Source organism: Drosophila busckii, chromosome 3R (genome assembly GCF_011750605.1).
Source record: "Drosophila busckii strain San Diego stock center, stock number 13000-0081.31 chromosome 3R, ASM1175060v1, whole genome shotgun sequence".
Taxonomy (NCBI): domain Eukaryota; kingdom Metazoa; phylum Arthropoda; class Insecta; order Diptera; family Drosophilidae; genus Drosophila; species Drosophila busckii.
In genome coordinates, this window is record NC_046607.1 from 18,147,964 (window position 1) to 18,165,576 (window position 17,613).

Genomic DNA, 17,613 nt, shown 5'->3' on the forward strand with positions numbered 1-17,613 from the left:
AAGTTGCTTAAGCGTTAAGTTTCGAAAAACTCTTTTAAATTGAATAACAAAATTTCTGTAGCGCCGCAGCACTTGGTGTAAATTTCTTATAATGGCGCGTGTGGTATTTATAGGCATGCCGTAGTGGGCGGCAGTGGGCGCGTGTAGGCGCCTAAAAATATGCTAAAACAGCAAGCGCTTTAACCGCCAAGGGAAACGCTGCCATACATACCAATAACATTTACTCTCGCTCGCTCGCTCGCTCGCTCTCTCACTCACTCGCTTAAGCGAAAAAAATATAATAATATACGCAGCTAAAGAAAAATAAATTAAAGCTACAATTGCGCAGCTACAAAAATGTATAAGGACCACCCATGGAATGCAGACAGGCAGGTGTATATATATATTGTATATATAGCTGACAAGCGCTTGGGCTGCTCCACACTCCAATTTAAGTGTCAATTACATTGACGTTTATTCAAATATGCGCGTTTGCCAGAATATTTTGACATTAGGTAGGCATTTTTACATATAGAAAGACTGAAAAGCAACCTGCGTGTACCACAGTGCGTATGCGTGTTGAGATTTGCTTTTGCGTGAGGATTTATCGGCGCTTTATTGTGCGTATCGCTCAAGAGCCTTGGCATTTATGTTAATACAAGCCACGCCCCACACGCTCCACGCTCAAGCTCAAGCTCAACATAAAGTTTGTTTTAAGGCTTAAGCTTGAAGTCCAATCATATTATCAAACGCACACACAGCTTAGCGCAAAGCTGGGCGCTTGTCATACATGTAATTTTATTAGCCATGCATGTTTAATACAATTTTTTATGCGTGCATAAAGCACATTTTATGTCAAAAAGCAATAAACAATCAAAATGCCATTTAACTGCAACAAGCTAGAGAAATTAGAAAATATGCAGCAGTTGGCTGCTGCGCTGCTCTCTTATTGCCTCACATATAATCAAAATGCAAACAAGCTCAGCTGTGTGTGTGTGTGGGACTATGAATTTGTCATTTACGGTACACTGCTAAACGAATTACGCGTGTAGCTACACGTTGCACACGTTACGTATACGCAGCGTGTGCTGTCAACTTTGGGCTGTCAGACTTCATCAAAATAGAATCAGCTGCGTGGCTGATAAGCAAACACACACACACACAGATATACACAAACAAAGCAAAGGACAGGCTCAAAAGGCGCGTATTTGTAGCAACATTGTCGCCTAAAAGGCTGCTACATTATGCAAGCATTAGCGATGAGCGCGTGATGCAAATATCGTTAACATATTTAAAGACTAAGGCTAACTTTAAAGCTATTATAGTTTAGTTAGACAATAAACTGTATTTAAGCATTATATATATATATATATATATATATATATTTATATTAGGCCTATTGCTACGACTTGCATCTCAATTGTAGCAGCCAAGGAGCAGCTGTAAGCGAAAGGTTCAAGCACGTGGCGCACAAATAAAACTTGGAACAGCAACAAAACTTTTTAACAAAGGCAAGGGAGGCAGGCAGGCAGGCATTGGCGTGTGTATTTGTTAGCGTGTGAGGCGTGAGGGCAACAGATATTGTTGTTGGGTTGAAACAGGCTTAAATAAAGGCGCTTACACGTGTGTAAAGTGTTTGACGCCAGTGCCATAAGCATAAGTGGGAATGTAGGCTTAGTTTTTCAAAAGAGTTACTTGTATATTTACTGTTAATTATACTGACGTCAGTGCTGGGGCCCAACTTCGCTTGTTAGTCCATTAGGCCGGAAACGCGCAAGCATTTCCTGCAATGTCGACCACAACATTTGCATACATATAAACATATACATGTGTGTGTGTGTGTGCATAATAAATTGGCTGCTAGCAAATAATTTATACACTTAGCTCACATTAATAGATCGATTTCAATTATGCTGCGCGCATATTACGTATACGTCAAAGCAACTTGGAAATGTCTCAAGCTTTAGCTTATATTTATTGTTATCAAGCAGCCCTCGCTTACTGCTGCCTGCCTACGTGACTAGATAAGCCTATTAGAGCGCATTTGTTGGCTGTCCAACTAGTTTGGGCTTAAATCATAGTCTAAACCAATTCGCTGCCAATTCGCTATGTCGTCATAAATCTTCAGCAGCTTTGCTGCTGCCTTTGGCATTTCTCTCGCTTCAAATTAAAGTGACAGCAAAGAATGCAGGTGTATATGCCTTAAAAAATCGATTCCATATAACAGCCCAAACCCAAACCCCAAAAAAAAGGCAATTAAGGTCAATGCTGTGTGTTGTTGTCCTTTGATGGGCTTCAACTACCTCAACTTTTTCAATTTACTTGTGTGGCGATGCTATCGCTTGGAAGAAATCGAAATTAGCTACACGTAAGCGAGTGAGAGTGGACGCCCAGCAGCGATAAAAATTCAAATGGTTCAAATAAAAACCTAAGAAGCAACTCAAGGCAAACAGCAAACAAACTTTTACTTTTTTGTCGAACCTTGTGCATTGAAGCAACAAAGGATAAAACAAGTTGACCAAACCCAACAAGCCCACAAAAAGTTAGCACAATGCTCATACGCACTGTATGACAAAAAACTGCTACAACTAAAGTTGAAACGCTTAAATTAATTAAATGCTGGCCAATAATAAAAGCAACGCGACTTAAAACTTTTACTGCTTAGCGTGGCTTTTAATTTATTGTTTTAATTTTTAGTACTGAGCACACAAACTTTGTTGTGCGGCAAAGTGTTGGGAGCGCTTAAATTCCATTAAGCCTAGGCCTACTGCGATAAATCAGCAGCCATAACAACAACAACAATAACAATTTTAATTACGCAACTTGGCGCTGACTTAAAATTATGCAATATGCGCTATAAAAATGCAAACAAGCTAAGAAAAAAACGGCGTAAAGCTAATCAATGTTAATTAGTTTGCCTGACAATTTTTCTTAACACTTTTGCCTGCATAATTTTGTGGCTGCTTAGTGCAGAATTTTAAAGCAATTTTCTGGCTAAAGGCAGTGCCTGAAACAAACAGTTAATACATTTGCTTATAGCCACATACGCTGACAATTTGCCAAACTCATTAGACAAACACATGAGAAATATTGAATTGAATTTAGCAAAAGACAAAACAAAGAGAGCATAGACGACAATGCAAGACTCTAACAACTAAACAAACTAATTTAAATTAAATTAAGCTACTGTGGCATGCAAAATGTCAATTGCAAAAGGTGCGCAAATAATTTTTAAATAGAATGTTCGACATTTTTTGGCAACACGACAGAGAATTTTTGTCTTCCTCGTCTCTCGGTGTAAATTGTATTTGTCAATTAGGCAAAACCAGCAATTACAATAACAAGCCAGAGAGGGAGCAACGAACAACGCAGAGACCTCAATAAATTTATTATCATTAGAATGTACACGAGCGTAAAACAAGCACAATGAAGCGAACTTGGGGCATAGACGAACAGCGAAATGCGCTATAGAAAATACTAAATGAACTAAGCCTATTGTTAGTTTTAAATAAAAAGCTATCAATAGTATAATTAAAAACACATTTTCATTATTCACACAGCTTATAACAAACGAAGCGTAACCGAATTTATATCAATGCACAAATATTTGCTCGTTTAGCCCTTATAATTATAATAAATATATAAAAAATACTTACGTGTTACTGAAAGTAAAAGTAATGGAAACAACTAAAGAGAATTCACTTTAAATAGCAACTTTATGCACGAGTTAATTGTTTTTGCGCTGCTTTTTAAGGCTTAAAAGGGGGGCAGCATATTTCTGAAATATGCCAAGCGCAGTCGCATATTAATATCAATATGTATACGCCACGTTGTCAGCTCAGCAGCAAAATTTCCATCAATTGGCTACAAAGTGGAACGACATTTGCACAAATAAAAAAGACAGATTAAAAAACCAAATCAATGCCGGCCTGACTTATACAATTACTTTATATATATCTATATATATGTGCTGAGCGTCTTTATGCAAATGTTTTGCTGTATGCTTCAATGAAGCCACTGGGGGTTGGAGTCTCCAACCATTGTTGGCATTTTATAAAGTTGCTTGAAATATTTTCAACGGGAAATTAAATTCGCTTGATTAAGAACCAAATTGTTGGTTGTGTATAGCATTTTAATTAAAAAGATAATAAAATGCCTACACGGCATTGTAACGAGCAAATATTTGGCATTGCACGTTCAGCTTAACATACAGACTCATTAATAGCTCAAGTATTTATTAGATATGTAGGTTAGTAGTTTAAGCAAATGCATTGGGGACTTACCTAACGACATAATTGACGCAGACAACGCTTTGTGGCTTTAACTTATCGTAGACCATCGTAGCCTGTGTGACCAACCAGCAGTAGCCGCCTCGCTTGCCCAGAAAGCGATAGCGACAAGTTTCGCCTTGTCCCTTGCTTAGCACTGCAAATAAAAAACGAAATTATAGTGAACAAATCAAATTACAACAATTGTGGCAATAATAAATAAAACTACGCTGCGATTAGCTGTGGCTTGCATATAAAACAAAAAGGTAAACAAAGTAATAAGAGTAAAAAATCTACAAAAAATTATTAAATAAAATATTATTGCAGCCCTAGAAAGTAAGCAAAGCAGCATAAATTTTATACATGAGCTAAGTAAAAATGTACAAAAAATTACTTTATAAATTAAATAATTAAATTATTGCTGCAGCGCTAGCTTAAGTTTTTCCCATAACATTTGCCCATAAGCTCAACGCACATAAAAATTAAGTACAAGCCACGCTGTGGTTTTATTTAGGCCTCACTCTATTTAAATATGCAATATTTATAGCGCATAAGCCAAGTGATTTGATTTAACAACAACTTCAGTTTAATTAAAAGCGCAAAGCCAAACAACAAATTTATAAACATAACAATGTGTGTGTGACATTTTGGGGGCGCTCAATAAAAATTTAATGCGCCAGGCGCTGCATGTGGCACGTGGCCAGGTTCTGATGAAAATTCATAGCCTAATAAAGTCACGATACTGTCAGCTAGACATCCAATTGAAATTCATGGCACTTGAAGGTGTCAAAGCTACAAATTATGCGTTTTTATGAACTATAATTGCTTAATCCTAATTGCAGACACACAGGTGCGCATACAACCAAAATATATTGCGTATACGTAACAAACTTGAAGTAAAGCAGCTTGAAATGCAACAGAAATTTAATTGAAACGCTACTAAATACAAGCAAACCGTATAGTACGCTGGCTAAACGCTAAAGCTAGATAACTGTGTGTGTATTTATCTCAGTCCTCTGATTCACTCAGTCATTCATTCAGTTAATTTGAAATCAGCAGCAGAAAATTAGTTTTTCTTTTGTGCCAGAGCCAGCGCATTTTGGCTTAGTGGCCGCGTATTAATTTTCTGGCCACAAGTCGGCGCATTGCACAGTGGTGCAAGTTGCATAAATTGTGAAAAATGTGTAAGAAAAAATTTAATTTAATGCTGCACTAAAATAAAATAAAAATAACAAAAATTAAGTGAATACGCTGCTATTATTATTTATGTGTTATAATTTAGAATTTGTCTACAATTTTAACATAGTAATGAATTGATTGTTATTTCAATTTTTATTAATTCAACACACTGTGCGCATGTGTTTGCTTGTAATTATGTCAGTTCATTAATAAGGCAGCAAAGCAAAGGCTTTTAGTGTTAGTCAGCAGCAGGATTGATGTATATGCGACTGTGTGTGGCTTTAGTTACAGCAGCAGCTGCTGGAGCCGTCAGGAAGCCAAACGTTAACTGTCGGCGTTGGGGATTAGGCTAGCGCACAAAAGTATGCAGCGCAAAATATTACAGCGGCAAGCAGCTCAAGCTCAAGCGCATTCCGAGCACGCGGCAAACAAACGTCTGACTGGGCACAGAGCGAGCTCAGACGAGTTGGCAGTGTTTATGGAATTAAGAAAAGTGCAACAGCAGTTGGCTGGCTGGCTGGTCTGGTCTGGCAGCTGCATTGCCATGAACTTGATTTGCCCTTAGTCAAGGACTTGCTGCTGCTGCTGAGTTTCAAGGCAAAATATTAAAATAACTGAGTGCAGCAGATCATTTATCTCAAATTTTTCAGCAACATACCGTGCTGCCATATATAGCCTTAGTGCTGGAATTTATGAACACACAGACAGCGCAACGAGCAGCCATTTGTACAAATAAGCAAACGTTGGCTGCTGAACAGCTGAAGATTTAGAATTGAGATGAATGCAAAGACAAACATTCAAACCGCATTCAAGGTTATGTATCAAAGTTGAGCAAATATAAATAGCAGCAGCGCGCTGCAGGTTGCAGTCAGACATGCTTGAGTACACAGCTAAATCCAGCAGCACATAATACTAAATCATCGTCAACTGGCAATGCAACTGACCAGAGCTAACAATGGCTGCTGGCCCAGGCGCTAGTTTGCTTTCATTTGATTGCCTTTATAGACAGCACACACATATGTGCGTGTGTGTGTGTTGTTGAGTGTCCATTTCAGTGTCTGTGCTAGCGACTTTTACTGCTGTCCAGGCGCTCAGCTCAAGACGTTGGCACAAGTGGATAAGGAAATAAATGTTTTTGGCTTGTGTGCGCATAAATCAAGGATTTGTTTGCGGATTGTTTGGCCAGCCAATCCAATATGAAGGACTCTCACACTCTATGCGCTCAATAAAAAGGTAGCAACAACTGTATTTTGGTTGCAAAGCATTGACCTTTTGGCATTTTTTTGTGCTGCGTATACGTAATCTCACTTAATTGAATTAAGCCGTGACATAATCCAAGCTAAAAACGAACTTTGACGTGCTCTCAAGTTTTACAATTTATGCAAATTTAGTCACACACACTAACACAATTGCAGCTTATTGAAAACACATTTTCATCCTTCATAAGCGTCAGTCAAGCGTTAAATTGCATTTGCTGTAGAGTCGAGTGTACAGCTGCGTATATGGCCAATGGCATGAAAGGGTTTTCATAGCCATAATGCCAACTTACGAGTGCGGCTAAAGCTAAAGCTGCAATGCTAAAGCTCAATAAGCAGTCTATAATTCAAACTGTTGACCAGTAATACACCAAAGTAACATTTTCGGCTATGAATTGATTAATGTTTATGTTAGCACAAAGCTGTAAAAATATGTTAAAATCTATAGCTAGTTTAGCAACATTTAGTTAAATGTTTGGAATAAGTTGGGTTATTCCACTTGACTCACTTAATGATTAACTTTATTTATTTTCATGACGATCTGTTCTTCAGTGGTAAATTAATCAGTTGCATCATTTCAGATACAAGTCAAAAACATATTTTCTTAATTATTATATTGTGAAAGACAAAAATTAGTTTACGCTAAGAAAATATTTAATCAAACACAAATAAAAAATAAAATAAATATATATAAAAAAGATCTTAAATGCTTGTTTGATTTGTTATTTGCTCTAAGTCAAATTTTAGGTACAACATACGATAATTATAATATGACTTTCCATTGTAGCTCAGTCGCCTGTTCTAACTTATCGTTCGCAGGTCCCAAATTTAAAGGCTAGCTAGCTAACTATATCTAGTTTAGCAACATATTTAAAGACTTTAAATTCTGTTTAAATTATTTGCTATGCTAAACAACTTAAAAGCGAATTACACGCAGTGTAATAAATATTCGTGCTACGCATTTATTGCTTGTTACCAATTTTGATCAAGCCATAAAAACAGAAACCATGAAAGCCAAGCGTACAAACTTTCTTGCGGCTTGGACCGAGCATATTTTATGACTCCTCGTAATGTGGCATGAACGTGGCAAAGGCAATTCCATGATATATGCAGGTTAAAGCTATTTCTGTGTGTCAGTCACTCAGTCAGACTGACCGAACAAAAACTAACAAGCAACAATTTCCTGGACCACCCAAGGCGCGCACAAAAGTCCAAAAGTTTAATACACAGTTGGGTATAGAACTAGGCCCAAGGACTGCTTGCGGTGAGGACATTAGCAACAACTCAAAATGTATATCGTTGGTTAGCTAAGAAATTTAATAAATTTTGCACATGACATTGCTGGCCCCAAGAGTCGAGTCGAACCTTTGCGCATATTCAAGTAGAACATTTGTTAACTTAAATGCGGAAATCAGTAGCGAGTGGCAAGCCAAGTGGAAAATTGTCTATAAGTAAGCATTAAAAATGCCGCCATTGTCGCGAAAGCTAATTGAAAACAAAAGTCACAAGAATTTGCATATTTATTTATGCGCACAAAAATAAACATTGACTTTAAAGACTTTAAATTGCAGCAGTAGCAGCTCAAACTGAAACTCAAACTAATTAAAATTTGAACATTGGTAATTGAAAACTTTTTGTTGCAGCGTCTGCTGGAACTTAATCATGTTGCCACACACACACACACACACATACTAACGAAAACAGCATTGAATAATGCAAATAGCCACAATGCGCGCACAACGAGTATTTAAATTTCATTACATTCATTTATACTCTGCCCCACAGCCATCTCCCGACTTCTATACACAGTCTGACGCCAACGCGCGGCGCTCATTAATTCCGTTTGTCGCACGCACCTGTCTAAAAATTGTACTAGAGCGAGAGAGTGAGACTGAGTGTGAGTGTGAGAGAGAGAGCTATTATAGCTACACCCACGCTCAGTTTTAATTAACTCAATTTGAGCGTAAAAAGACATCATCAACTTTGGCGCTGCAGCAGCAAACAGCTGACTTGACTTCCCCAAAGGAGCCAAACAGCGCGTAGTCCTGGCAACCACAAAAAAAAGCTCAGGGGATTTTCTTTCTTTATTTTCTTCTGTTGTGGGAATATTAAATCAAAAACCTGGCAAATTAATAACAATTTAACACTGTGGGTTTAAGCATAAAAGCGAAACTAATATTGAAGGCAAATGTTAAATGGCAGCTCAGAAAGTCGAGTCGGACCAACATACTGAGACGCTGTTAATTTAAAGCCGCTTCGGATTAATATAAAAATAGTAAATTAAACAACACTTGCATATCTTTCTTATCTTTATCTCTTCTTATCTTTTTTACTCGGATTTGTATCTAAGGCAAACTAATATTGAAGACAAATGTTAAATGCCAGCAGCTCAGAAATAACAAGCTGAATATGGAAAGTGGAGTCGAGTCGACATTCTGAGACGCTGTTAATTTAAAGCCGTTTCGGCTTAATATAAAAATAGTAAATTAAACAAGACTTGCATATCTTCCTTATATTTATCTTTCCTTATCTTACTTACTAATATTGAAAGCAAATGTTAAATGCAAGTTTAGCAAAGAAGTTTGCAAAGCTAACAAGCTGCATATGAAGAGTCTAGTCAGGCACAGCAGGCACTGTGAGACGCTGTAAATATATAATAAGACCTACTGGTATAATATAAAGCTTATCTCTTCTTAGTTACTTAACTATTATTTGTATCTAAAGCAAATTAATATTGAATGGAAATGATAAATGCAAATTGAAGCGTCTGATCAGTCGCAGCCGACATTATAAGACCTTATACATAAATTTTAAACTAGAATAATATAAAAATTGTTAATCAAACAAGCCTAGCAAAGCTTGCAAGCTTCTCTTTTAACTCTTCTTATTTATTTGACTGTGATTTGTAGCTAAAGCAAACTAATATTGAAGGCAAATGATAAATGCAAATCAAAGCTGAATACAGCCGACATTGTAAGACCTTTTAAAATAGAATAATATAAAAATTGTTAATCAAATAAGACTATAAGAGCAAATATCACAAGCTAACTTTATATATGCTTATCTGCCTAACTAAACTGCAATTGATCGCTCAACATAATTTTGGTAACCAACTGCCTCGACCGTCAATCAGCTAATAAAAGCCAAAAAAAGAAGCAAATGCAAACGCGTTAAAGCGCTGCAAGTTTTGGCACGTAAGCTAAGCCGTATATTTTTACTGTTAGTCACGCCCGTCAGTCCCAATGCCAAGTCACTTCGCTAGGCAAACAATTAAGTGTTGATGTTTGTGCATTTTTTTTGTTTTGCTTTTCGCGCTCTGCTTTGACCAGCAGCTGCAACTTTATTAAGCAAAATTTAATGATAAACCGCCCTTAGAGTCACGATACAGTCAATTCACATCCGTTGCTGCTGCCGTTTTTCATTAGCGTGGCGCCCAGCAACTGACTTGCAACAATTGTTGCAAGCGTGGCAAGTAAAACTTTTTGCTTTGCTGCATTCGTTTTTTTTTTTTTGCGTTTCTGCTGCTTCATGTTGTACAATTAGTTTGGCTTGGCTGTTTATTTGTCCATTTAGCAAACGTCTAATTGGACTTGCTAAAGATTTCTACAGAGATTTGCTGCTGTAACTCAAAGCGAAGGCTTTAACACTAAACTAAATAAATGATAAACAATTTATTGATTAATTGATAGCTGTAACTTTAAATTTGAACACTACTTGCTGTGGCACTTGAGTTCGCTGAGTGTGGCGCACATAAAAAAAAAGCGAGAACACAAAATTTTATGATGCGTCTAAATGTGTTCAATGCAAAAGTGTTGCTTAAATGTCAATCTATCTGTCTGTCTGACTGTCAATTTTAGCAATTGAAAGCGGCAGCGAGAGAGGACGACGAAGTCTAAATGCGTTGAAGGAAAATTTCATTTGCAGATATCGTGCTGTCATTTAATAAACGAAATGTGAGCGGTCGCGCACACACACAGACAGACAGACAGACAGACAGACAAATGCAACGATGCAGTAACAGATACTGGCAACACTTTTTACCCAGAGCCAGAGCCAGAGCCAGAGCTCGAGCCCGTCATGTTAAGGAAACGCCACAGACAGTAAGCGCTGAACGAAATGTTGAACGACAGGCAAAGAGCAAGAGTAAGAGTGAGAGACAGTGGGAGAGCGCGTAGGTGAATGCACCCATTGTATAACTAAAGCATAGCGAGACAGGCAGGCAGCTCAATCTAAACTATTATGTATGTGTGTATGTGTGTGTGGGTGTAAATCCCGCTCGTCGCACACTAAATGCCAATTTCACAAAATGACGCGGAAAAAAAAGCAAAGCAAAGCTAAAGCTACACGCAACATGTGCAGCAACTTGGGAGTTGAGTCCAGCAGCAGCAGCAACAGCTCGCGGCGGCTTTTACACTCGCCACACAATTGACAATGAGAGGACAACGCCAAAATCAACAATTTAAAAACAGTTTTCATGTTAGCACATTAACGCGCGCGCGCCAAATGTAAACAAAAGCACGCGTAAAATAAATAAATAAAGCATAAGTAAGCCACATAAGCAGCATTTGTAAATTGTTATTGATGGCAGCAGCGAATCGTCATAATTTGCGGCACACTGTGAGGCAATCAAAGTTTAACACAACAGACATTGAGGCTTTTGACTTGTTTAACGCGCGCTCAGCACCGCAGGCTAAACATTTGATTGATTGCAGACAAAGTCAAAAGGCTTTTTGTTAAGCAAATTGTGTATAGACGTTGTTGACAAAAGGTTACCAGGCGTATGCTTGATATGCTTAGCGAAACGAGTCAATTAGAAATATTCTGCTGCATAGTTTGCGGCGCAAACCTTTTGCTGCTTTCTCTGCTTGCCTAAGCACAAAGCGTAGCAACCTCAACATAAAAATAAATGCACACACACAAAATATAACGCAAATGAAAAGAAGAAGAAGAAGAAAAGAATCTACGCCCGCCGCCAGCCAAACACATAAAACTTTGCACATTTATTGAGATTCTCTCTTTTTGCTTTTTCGTTTGTTCTCGACAATTTTCGGTTTGTGTGCGTGTGTGCGTAGCTTTGTGTATGTGTGAAAAGTGTGCGCTTTTTTAATTTAATGAAAATTTTCCACTTCGCCGATTGACATTTTGTGTCTTTTGCTCGCTATCTTCAACTCCCTTTCTCTCTATCTCTCTCCTGCTCCTGCTTTATCTTTAGTTTTTGACGCTGCTTGCGGTGCAAAATGCGCAAACTTGAGCCACACACACACACACACGATAAGAGCGATGAGAGCGAGAGGGAGAGCGCTACAAACGCCGTGGGGGTTTTTGCAAATAAACACACAAATTTACTTTGCTTGGCTGTCGTCTTAAATGCCGCCCGCCAGCGACGGCTAAAAGTCATTCCAAACGTGGCGGCGGCACCAACGGCAATTGCACAGTGGTGCCAAAAGTACAGCAATTATATTGAAAAATGTAAATAAAATATGATGAACGCACTAAAATGTGAGCAATGCAGCAAGAGCAAAGAAATGAGCAAATGGTTTCGATATATTTTTAACTTGTAGAGAATTTATTACTCACATATTAATGAGAGAAGAAATAGAGAGAAATAGCTGCGATATATTCATAACTATTAGAGCATAATTATTACTTAGATATATTATTAACTTTTAGAGAATTTATTAATCAGATATGAATGAAAGCTGCGATATATTCTTAGCTATTAGGGAATAATTATTACTACCATCAAATATATAATTTCATTTAGAATTGGGGAATAAATTTGATTTAATTTGATTCATTACTTTTAAAGAATTAACTACTCAAGAGAGAGAATTGAAATAGAAAGAATAAATAGCTACAATATATTCATAACAATTAGAAAATTATTATTACTCACATCGGCTTTATAATTTCGTTTAGAAATGGAGAATAAATTCAATATATTTATTACTTTCAAAGAATTTATTACTCAAAGAGAGAAATGAAATAGATTACAAACAATTACAGAATAATTATTACTCATAACAGATTTATAATCTATATATATATTTATATGAGCAATTTAAGCTTCGTTATATTGATGACTAGTAGCAAATAATTATTACTCAGATATATTATTAACTTTTAGAGAATTTATCACAGAATTTAATACTCAGATATGAATGAACTACTCAGATATGACTGAAATATTAACTATTAAGGAATAATTATTACTCCCATTAGATATATAATTTCGTTTAGAATTGTGGAATACTTAAATTCGATATATTCATTGCTTTTAAAGAATTTATTACTCAAAGAGAGCAATGAAATCGAAAGGATAAATAGCTACAATATATTCATAACGATTAGAGAATAATTATTAGTCATATCAAGATTTATAACTTCATTTAGAAATGAGAAATTTTAGCTGCGTTATATACATGATTATTAGCGAATAATTATTACTCAAATATATTATTAACTTTAAGAGAATTTATTGTAGTCCCACTGTACACCACTGTCAACTGTTGTGGCGCTGCCTTTAGCCCATTGTTGCAAGTTTTCTCAACATTGCCTTTGATTGGCTGCAACTTTGGGCATGTAATCAAATGCATATTTGCATGCAGCAATACACACCCAGCTTGAATCCCAACCCCCCCAACCAGCCCTAACACCCACTGACAAAAAACACTTTTGGCTTTTGTATAATTTTCTGCAAGACTTGCGAAAAACTTGCCAAAACGGCAAAGTTTTCCAAACTGGCAAATGCAGCAGCCAAGGCAAAGATAGCAAAATCGTTCTGAGTGAATCAGGGATATATCTAAACGTGTATATGGCGTTAAACGTAAAGCGGCCATTGAACGCTGCCCGCTGTGCTAAAGTCAATTAAGCAAAACTATGGCAATGTGAGTTGTTGGCCATAAAAGCGCGAGAATCGAAATTAACTTAACCAAATGCGTTTAGCCAAACAAAATGAGGGTGCAAAACTTGATGCACATTAAATGTTATTAACGCGAAGGGGTGGGGGTGGGGGATGGGGTTAGCAACAATGCAATGCATTTAATGCCATTGTGCATAGTTCAATTGAATGGTTATCTAATTTTAAATGCTTACTGACAATGCTGACGTGACAATTGCAAGCAGCACGTAGTGTCAGTTGCATGTGGCATGTGGCAGCTTTAAGCAGTGCAAAGGCTGCAGCTAGTTGCCATTTACATTCATCATCATAAGTCACTGCCCCGCGCACCCAAACACCAAGTTGAAAATGAAATGAAATATTTGCCAAGCGCAGCGCAACCCGCGGGCAAGTCAAGGATTAAGCATCAAATCAAGCAGCAAATAGAGTTGTTCAGGTAAGACAAATGCACTTTGCGAAAAATAAACAAAATAAAAGCGTAAACTGCGCATTCATTTTTTAACGTGTATTAAACTGGGAATCGCCAGCGCGCTACAAGATTTTCCACTTGCCAAAGACTGCCATTCATTCATTTTTACAGCAGATACAAAACTTAATGAAATAAGCAGCAGCTCGCAAGTTGCAGGCATCCTGAGCCATTAACATTTACCCCACGTAGCAAGCGTTGCATTGCCAAATGCCGGCATATTTAATAATAAGTGAATGGCTGGATGGCTGGCTGGCTGCCTGGCATTTTAGCCAAAAGGGACTAAACATAAATCAACAGGTAACAACAGCTAAGACAACGTCGAGTCTATACACAAAGCATTGCAGACGCAATTCATTAGCATTAGCCAAATTATTTGCAGTGCAGTTAACAAACATAAATAATTGTTTAAATGCGTTGACAAGCTAGAAGAAAATTCCAAAGGCAAAATATAAATGAGGTTTATAGAAAATAAATAAAAAAGCAATTTCTATTTACTAGAATTTTTCAACAGGCTTTAAGACGAAACTAACAGCAAATTATTTAAATTCTTGAAATGTGTGGACAAGTTAGAAGAAATTCCAAAGGCAAAGCGCGCATTAGTGTGAATTAATATAGAGAAATATAAATGAGCTGCATAGGTTTATAAAAAATAAAGAATAGAATTTTCAACAAGCTTTAAGCCAAAAGTAAATGCTGTGAGGAATCTACAGCAAATTGTTTAAATTCTTTAAATGTGTTGACAATTTAGAAGAAATTCGAAAGGCAAAGCGCGCATTAGTGAATTAATATAGAGAAATAGAATTTTTACACAAGCTTTAAGTCGAAACTAAATGCTGTGAGGAATCGAATTGTTTAAATTCTGTAAATGTGTTGACAAGTTAGAAGAAATTCCAAAGGTTAAGAGCAGATCAGTGTGAATTAATATAGAGAAATATAAATGAGCTGCATAGGTTTATAAAAAATAAAGAGAAGAATTTTTCAACAAGCTTTAAGCCGAAACTAAATGCTGTGAGGAATTTAATTAAATTGTTTAAATTCTTTAAATGTGTGGACAAGTTAGAAGAAATTCCAAGGTAAAGAGCGCATTAGTGTGAGCTCAGATACAAATGAGCTGCTTCGGTTTATGAAATATAAATAGACCACATCCTGGACGATTGCACAGCCCTCCAACACCTACGAACTCACACCCCAAACCACTGCCTCACATCCCTCTTATGACACTCATCGATAGAAAATATTATAATAATGAACGACTTCCTCAAGAAAGCCAAACTAGAAAGATTACTATGATATCCAGTCAATGTTTGACAAGCAAATAAACAGAAATAAATGGAAACAACATATATGTTGTAAATATGCCAAAATGTAAAAATATAAATATGTAAATAAGTAGAATAAGTCACCCAACACTAGTTAAATCCTCACATTCCAAGCCGAAAGCCCTAGTAGCTTAAGTTTTAGCTTTAAGTCAACAGTTATATAAATAAATATAAATAAAAAAGCAATATTTAATTAGTTGAACCCATTAATTTTTTAAGTAGTCTTAAGTCAATGCTTAATGCTTTTAGTCAGGCCTTTGTTGCTCTGGCTATACCAATTGTACCATAGAATTTAATTCTTGGCTACAATAAAAAATAAATAAAATAAATAAATAAATGCTTTAAGTGAGCTTATTAGATACGAAAATTGTTTAAGCATATACAACAATAATTTCAGCTTAAGCCTAACAACAAACCAGCATTAGCCTTGAACTTGTCGCTTTGTTTGCTTAGCTCCAAAACTTTGCTCGCCAGCTTAGCTAAGTAATTTGCTTAAAGTTTAGCTTAGCTTAAACTTTAAGCTCGCATTTTGGTGGCATGCAATTTTAATTTGTCAAGTGCAAGTCGCAGCAACCACGCTGCTAAAATTAACTAGTAAATTTTACAATCCACACGAGTGGCGCAAGGATTAGAAGCGGCGGCGGCGGCGCCGACGTCATCATCATCAGCAGCAGCCACAGCCACAGCCACCAGGCAGTCAAGCAAGACGCAGGACGACGACGGCGTCGAGCCACTCGAATTGGACCATTAGTTTTGACGGCATTAGTTGGCGCTTTAGTGCTAGCCAGCCAGGCAGACAGACGGACAGACGGACAGCTGCAAAATAAATAAAAGACGAGCAGCGAGCCCAAGCGACCGCCCACGAGCAAGTCGAAAATTATGCAAGTAATAAAACGCGCAGCGCGTAGCGGCAAATGCAAGGCCACGCCCATGCCCACACGCCCACAGTTGTCGCGCTCAAACTAAAATTTTAAGTGCATTAACATAAACTGAAGGCAACAGCCACAGCCACAGCCACGAAAGCCAACAGCACGGGCCAGTTAAGATAAATAAACTTTTGTGGGGCTGCTAGGCCAGAGCAGCCGAAGTGGGGGAGGCTGCAGCTGAAGCAGCCGCTGCGCTGATGAGTGCAACGACATGCAGCATGCAACTTAATGTGAGAGTTGCAAGCGTGAGCAGAAATTAATTTACAAAATTAATAAGCAAACTTGTTGCATATAAAAATAAAATTAATATTAAATTTAAATGACAAGTAAGTGAGCAACTAAACAGCTGTCAACTCAAAAAATGTTGTGTCAAATGTCATGACTTTGTAAGAATTAAGACAATTAATTTAAGTGAAATATAAATTTGAAGCTGTCCGCACTTTATAGAGACACTCAAAGGCTTAAGCAGCGCGCTCACGCTCTAAGTGTTGAGCAACTTTCAAACAAATTAATCATTAGCAATCGTGAGTAGCGTGACACGCTGTCATCGCTAAAGTGAAATATATATTAGCGCAGAGACAGGAAGCGTTTTGGCCCCGCAACAGACAGGAAGCGCGTCTAGGTGGGTGTCTGAGCAAGTGTTGATGTGTTGGTGCCACATGCCACATGCATGTCTAAGTCGCACTCTCTTTTCCTCTCTCTCTGTGTGTGTGTGTGAGGCATTAACAGACTCGTAAACTGCCAAGGCAAGTTGCTTGTTATGTTGATTGCAGCAGCAGCAGCAGCAGCAGCGAGAATTTTTGTGTGTGTTAAGTTAAAAGTCAAAATGTTGCAGTTGCATTTAAAGCTGCTGTTGCACATAGGCACGCCCCAAACACTTGCAACAAAACGTGGCGTACGTGGGATAAGCAAAAGCTGTGCGCATTGCTGCAAATAACAGCAAACGGCAAACAAGCAACTGTCATTTGCCCTCAAAGGATGTTTGCCCAGCTTCCTTGCGTTGAGTTGAAAGTTGAATGCCTGAGAAACGCCAAGGCAATGCACCGCTAAAGCAAAAGCAACCCCCACCCCCACCCCAACCCCTAAGCATAGCAAAACTTTTAAGCAAAAGCAAAACTACGCGTATTGTTTTTCGCTGCAGCAAATTTATTACAACATTTTGCCCAACACGCTTGCTTTTTATCTTTGGGCGTGTTATTTATCAGCCACATTGCATTTACTTTGACGCACACACACACACACACAGGATACTTGCGCAAGGATATTTGCTTTCATAATTTTGTTGCCTTGCGGCCAACTGTGCGACGTCGTTTTGGCAA

General features: G+C 37.6%; 1 protein-coding gene across 3 annotated transcripts in view; it reads right to left on the reverse strand.

Annotated features, from left to right (window-relative positions):
* Positions 1–17,613, reverse strand: part of LOC108603149 (protein similar) — a 59,061-nt gene that overhangs the window by 28,486 nt on the left and 12,962 nt on the right. For 2 of the 3 annotated variants that reach the window (XM_017991697.2, XM_017991698.1), the window contains exon 7: positions 4,263–4,404. In XM_017991697.2, coding sequence (XP_017847186.1) covers positions 4,263–4,404 — 142 coding nt within the window. Of the gene's footprint in view, positions 1–4,258; positions 4,405–17,613 lie in introns of those variants that run through there. The other variant, XM_017991699.1, reaches the window with a different exon arrangement.